Source organism: Parasteatoda tepidariorum, chromosome 2 (genome assembly GCF_043381705.1).
Source record: "Parasteatoda tepidariorum isolate YZ-2023 chromosome 2, CAS_Ptep_4.0, whole genome shotgun sequence".
Classification (NCBI taxonomy): Eukaryota; Metazoa; Arthropoda; class Arachnida; order Araneae; family Theridiidae; genus Parasteatoda; species Parasteatoda tepidariorum.
The window spans coordinates 24,281,571-24,288,002 of NC_092205.1; the positions used below are offsets into that span (position 1 = coordinate 24,281,571).

At 30.3% G+C, this 6,432-nt stretch overlaps 1 protein-coding gene across 1 annotated transcript in view; it reads left to right on the forward strand.

Moving 5' to 3' along the window:
• The first annotated feature begins 2,625 nt into the window (after positions 1–2,625).
• The window catches only part of LOC107444714 (TD and POZ domain-containing protein 1-like), a 20,749-nt gene continuing 16,942 nt past the window's right edge, over positions 2,626–6,432 (forward strand). Inside the window, exon 1 of the mRNA XM_016058925.3 lies at positions 2,626–4,564. Coding sequence (XP_015914411.2) covers positions 2,809–4,564 — 1,756 coding nt within the window. The 5' untranslated portion in view covers positions 2,626–2,808. The remainder of the gene's footprint in view (positions 4,565–6,432) is intronic.

Sequence of the window (6,432 nt, forward strand, 5' to 3'; positions counted from 1 at the left end):
TATATTTTAGGGGAGCAGAAATCTGAATCTTTCGAAACAAAAGTGTGCAGAGAAAGTACGTTTATATGTCTGATTTCATAACTTAAAATATCGTTTTGAAACATTAATTAGCATATTGGAAATTACCCCTTCGAACCTTTAGCATTAAGTTTTGAAACGTGAAGTTCCGATCATTAGATCAAAAGTTATTCAGGGCGGTTTTTATATTTTTTTTGTGCACTGCGGGTTGGAAAGTGAATGCAGATGTACCCGGACTCTAACTATGTTACGGGTTGTGAAAGTGAAACAGAATTATATGGCGATTTAGTGTTTACTTTCACATTCAGAATCTGTGATATTTTAAGTGGGACAGAATGATGGAAATCGCTGATATTAGGATGACAATCATAATCAGATGCATTGATTATGGACCGGATTCTTTCTATTAGCTGGACATCAACTGCTGTGCATTGCTTTGAAAAATGCAATACTTTTCGATAGATTAGACAGATTTGTCTATATTTCTCGCAACCGAAGATTATAAATTTACTGTGTTTTTACAATGGAAAACATTGAAAAAAGCTGGATGTTTTATACATGGAAAAATAAAAATTATAATTGTTTTAAATATTTTATATTAAATATTTATGAGTTATTGCAAAGAAGCATTGTTCTCCAATAAGGTTTTGTTATTTTGGCTATTAGAAGTCCATTTTTCAATGCCGAAACTAAAGATATTTGCCAGCAATATTTATTCATACCATAATAAGAATAAATTTTACTGGAAAATACCTTAAATGCTATTATAAGTACATAATTATGATTGTTTTCGAACTAAGAGTTAAAATTTAAAAGAGTTGCTTCTTTATTATTAAATAATTCTATGATATTACCCTACTACACTAAATTTTAAAATAAAATTATTTGAATCGGTGTCTAAATTTCGAAACCGTTTTGCAACTTGGTATTATTTTTTATATATATATAACACGAATGTGTTATCATAAATTATCGTTAAAGAGCGATCGACAAAATTTGAGCGAAATCAGTCGAATAGTTTAAGAGAAATAGAGTTTTAAAATTTTTTTTCTTGGAAATTGGATTTTTCAGGAACTATTCAATCGATTTCACTCACATTTTGCAGTTTGTCATTCAAAATTATATTCAGTAAAATTGAGTCAAAATTGTATACTTTGCAATTCAAAAATTTCCAACTATTATTAAAATAACTAATAAAAAATTAATATATAATTATAAATAAATATTTACTACGTTTTTTGTATGGAATTATCTTTCGATAAATGAATATTTTAATTGTGTGCAAAATTTTTACAGTCTACTCTTATACAAGTTCTGGATTTTTGGTGTAATACGCACAAAATAAAATTAACTATAAGGGATCCAAACTTGTAGCCGCCCTCCTGATCAAACTATTAGGACCATCTTTTCCATACTGTGGCTACCCCAGGGCTCGAAAAAACTCAGAAATTTTACCCGTTTCCGAGGACGGCTCGTCCAACAATGTACCCGTCCTACTTTGAAACTAACCCTTCGTTTCTAAATAAATAAAAATATTATTTTCTCTTATTTATTACAAGCATTTATATAAATTTCACAATGAATTAGTAGTTACTAGGATTACAAATACTAGAATTACATTATACAGTAATAAAAGAAATACTAGGTTACTAATAGTAACTTAGTATTTCGTTTATGAAATAATTTATTTCTTTTATGAAATAATTTAAAGGACAAAGGCAAGTTATCTGGAATGTCAATTAACAGAAAAATAGCCGTCCTCTCGGACGTCGCATTCGAGAAATTCGTTGTCCTCGGGGAATTTTTGACCGCCGAGGACAGGCGGACGGGCTGTTTTTCGAGCCCTGGGCTACCCCTTACTGTAATTTGTACTTACCCCTTACTGTACCCCTGTAATTTGTCATTTTTAATAGCGATTTTGTTAATTCAATGGTTAAATATTAATTTTTACCCCAATTTGTGCACTTTTTCTTCTCAGTTTTGATAACGATGCTAGAAATACATATTAAGGGTGATCTTATACACCTTAATCCATGCTAACATACATTATGAGGGACATTAGAAAATTTAACACCTTCAAAATAATATGTTTTTAGATTTTGATTTATCTGAAAATATTATGCTATCTATTCATCTATTAACATGTTTTGATTATTAACATGTTGAACATATTTCAATTTGTGTTATAGATATAGTTTTTGATTCTATATTAGTGACTTGTCTCTATTTTTTTTTTAAATGTGTAATTTTACAAGCGTATTATTCTTTTTTTTTCTTCCACAAAATCAATTTCGATATCTTTTTTTATCGATTCTCTACCATTTAACTCCTTATTCCATGTATACGCAAAATGTATCTGGTATAATTTAAACAAAAATATGTGCAAGGTTTTATGTATCCATTATTTTCCCAAAGATATGATTATTTTTTACATACTGAAATTCATGAGCTCACAGAGTTTTATTTACAAGAAAAATCTTCTTAACCCCAAAAATATTAATATAGAAATAGAAATAATACTCAACTCTTAAAAATAAATGAGAGTAATTAAAAGGAAATCGTTTTGCATCTTCGGCTTTGAAAAGTCTCAACCACTACTAAAAAACATCTGAAGCAAAATAATGTGACGTTACATACAAGATAACAAGAAAGTAAAAGATAATGACGTAGACGTTAACCACGTGATGGACTTTCAAACAAATGAAAAGCAGAAGAATTGGTGTATGGAGTGTTAGTGATAAATCATTGTTTGAAACTCGCTTTTCATTATCAGTCTTTAAATTTACTTAAATGTGGAAAATGGCAGCACGAAACAATGGATATTTTTTAATTAATTGGACTATTAAAGGATGTAAGTTTGAGAAGGACTTTTCCTATATGTGTCCCACATTTAAAGCTGAAAGTTTAGGAGACAGTGAGTGGGTATTAAATGTTCACGAGAAAAAAAATTACATCTTCTGTTTTCTTGCCCTGCTTGACTACGAAGCAATGAATAAGAATACAGATTTGAAGTATCGGTTTGAACTGATTAATTCCATGGGCACAATTTTAAAATCATCAGAGGATTTTACTCTTAATTTAGAAAAATCAACAACTACAATGAATTATAATTTAATTGATATCAAAGAGCTAATAAACGAAGAATCCAAATGTACTGAAAAAAATTTAACTCTACGATGTCACTTGGCATATGCACAAGCTGGATTTTTACTGTTGTCGAGCGATTTTGCGTTCATAAATTGTGAAGCTGAAACAAGGATAACTGGGTATAGCGAGTCATTTAACTGGAATTTTCAGTTTACTGACTTTAAAAACTGGACAGCAATGGAGCGTATAAATGTCGGAACCATACCGTTAGATTTAAGAATAAGTTTTAAGTATACTACTGACAGAATTCAAATTGAATTTTCATCCAATATTAACGATAGCTGGGAACACAAATTCCGGTGCACTGTAATCCTGACTAATGCCAGTAATAAGAAAGTATTTGAAAAAACCAGTTGGTATACCATTAGTAAATGCACCGAAACATTGCCTGTAGCACCTTTTTTTTCGAAACGACATCTTAACAAAGCCGAATGCTTCGAACGAGGAGAAATAAGAGTAAATTTTCATTTTAAGCATAATCAATCTAATAAATTAAATTATTGTAAAAATCTGGAAGAGAACAAGAATTTGAAATTGAAAAGCGGTGACGACCCTCTCCAATTGCTCCAGAATGCTAACCCTAATGTAGTTGAGGATAAAAGTGGACACTTGACCAAGAGCAGTGAATTAAAACATAGTGACTATCATCCTCCATCGATCCCTGATGGAGTTGATAATGAAAATCCTGATTATAAAAATGGATGTTGGACCAAGAACAGTGAATCGAAAAGTTGTGATAACGAGCCTCATTTTATTCCAAACGCACACTCAGACGTAGTTTTCGTTACTGATTGTATTTCACATTTGCACCGAGACCTTTATAATTTGTTGATGGACAAAACCTTTGCTGACGTTAAATTGCGTGTTAATAATGAAATAATACCTGCCCACAAAGCAATTCTGGCAATCAGATCACCAGTATTCAGGGAAGTGTTTGAGAAAGGCAGACCATATTACATAGAGGGGTCCAGTCATAGACCATTGTCCACTGCTCAGAAAGTAGTCGAGACTATTGTCATACCAGATGATATTGTAGACATTCCTGATGTTGAAACCAAAACTTTGAAGTCTTTAGTAGAATACATATATACTGGTAAAATCAGTGAAATGGACGAAGAAAAAGCCATAAGCTTGTTATTTGTTGCAAAAAAATTTCAGGTTGAGCCATTGGTAAAGAAATGCTTGAAATATCTAAAGTTTGTTTTGTCTGTGGAAAATGCTTGTAAATTGTTATTGATTGCTGACAAAGAAAATCAAGAGGAGTGGAAATCCTATGTTGCGAACTTCATCCTGAAAAATTCAATGAAAATATTATCGTCATCCAAATGGTCCCAGTTGATAATAGCAAATGCTGGCTTGGCGAAGGAAGTGCTTACTAAATTGAAAGTTGCAACTAAAGGTGAGTCAAAAATATTTTTTTATGCTTTTGCTGATTTTCTGTAAATGAAAAAAAATGGTAACTAAACTAAATATTTTAAAATTAAAATGAATAAAGATTTCTGAGATTTCATAAATATGATATAGAGCCTTGATGGCTCAAAGGATAAGCGGTCGCTTTCCAATGAGGTTCGAATGTCAGCGATAACTGGCTTGCACCGACCACAATGCAGTTGTGAAATGTTCTCAGTGGTAGATGGATCATGGGTTAGAGACCCCTTGCCGTCAGGCTAACCGTGGGAGGTTCTCGTGGTCTTTCTTTCCATGTAACGCAAATGTGAGTTAGTTTCATCAAAAAGTTCTCCAAGAAGGCAAATTTTTCCCAAATCTTGATAAAAGAGTTCCCTTGTCTTCTGGATTGGGTTTAAAATTACAAAGCTACGGAGTTGAACGTTAATAGTCGTATAGTCAAAAATAGAGATTACTGTTAAACGAAGATTAAAGCATAATACATAATATATAAAGCATGATTTAATACCAAAATACTAAGCCCCCTATTTAGTTAATACATAGGTTATTTTTGATTACCTTTAATGCTATTATTAAGTACATGATTTTGATTGTTTTCGAACTAAGAGTTAAAAATTAAAAGAGTTGCTTCTTTATTATTAAATAATTCTAAAATATTACCTTACTACACTACATTTTAAAATAAAGTTTTTTGAGTCGGTGTCTAAATTTATAAACCTTTTTGCAATTGGTATTATTTTATACATACATATATATATATATATTGCAAAGAAGCATTGTTCTCCAATAAGGTATTGCTATTTTGGCTATTAGAAGTCCATTTTTCAATACCGAAACTAAAGGTATTTGCCAGGTATTGTTTACAATAATAAGAATAAATATTACTGGCAAATACCTTAAATGCTATTATTAAGTACATGATTATGATTGTTTTCGAACTTAAGTTAACAATTAAAAGAGTTGCTTCTTTATTATTAAATAATTCTATGATATTACCTTACTACACCAAATTTTAAAATAAACTTATTTGAATCGGTGTCTAAATTTCGAAACCGTTTTGCAACTTGGTATTATTTTTTATATATATAACACGAATGTGTTATCATAAATTATCGTTAAAGAGCGATCCACAAAATTTGAGCGAAATCAGTCGAATAGTTTAAGAGAAATAAGAGTTTTAAAAATTTTTTTCTTGGAAAGTGGATTTTTCAGGAACTATTCAACCGATTTCACTCACATTTTGCAGTTTGTCATTCAAAATTATATTCTTTAACATTGAGTCAAAATTGTATACTTTGCAATTAAAAAATTTCCGACTATTATTAAATTAACTAATAAAAAATAATAAATATTGACTACGTTTTTTGTATGGAATTATCTTTCGATAAATGAATATTATAATTGTGTGCAAAATTTGTGCAGTTCTTATACAAGTTCTCGATTTTTGGTGTAATACGCACAAAATAAAATTAATAATAAGGGATCCAAACTTGTAGCCGCCCTCCTGATCAAACTATTAGGACCATTTTTTCCATACTGTGGCTACCCCTTATATTTTTGGGGTCAGAAATTCAGAATTCGGCGAAAAAAGGTATGTTTATTCAGAGAAAGTAAGTTTTTGTATCTGATTTCGTATCTTAATCAATCAACTGCACTAACTGAGCAAACAAGAGCGAATTAAAAGTGATAAGAACTTTTCATTAAACTGGTATAGAACCGAAAAAGTAAATAGCCAATTAAATTTAAATTGCTATATAATAAAAAGGACATGAAGATTTAAGAAAAAATTAAAAGGTGAGATATAATTAAAATAGTAAATTGTAATTGTCACGTTACACAAAATGTAAATGTGACTATATA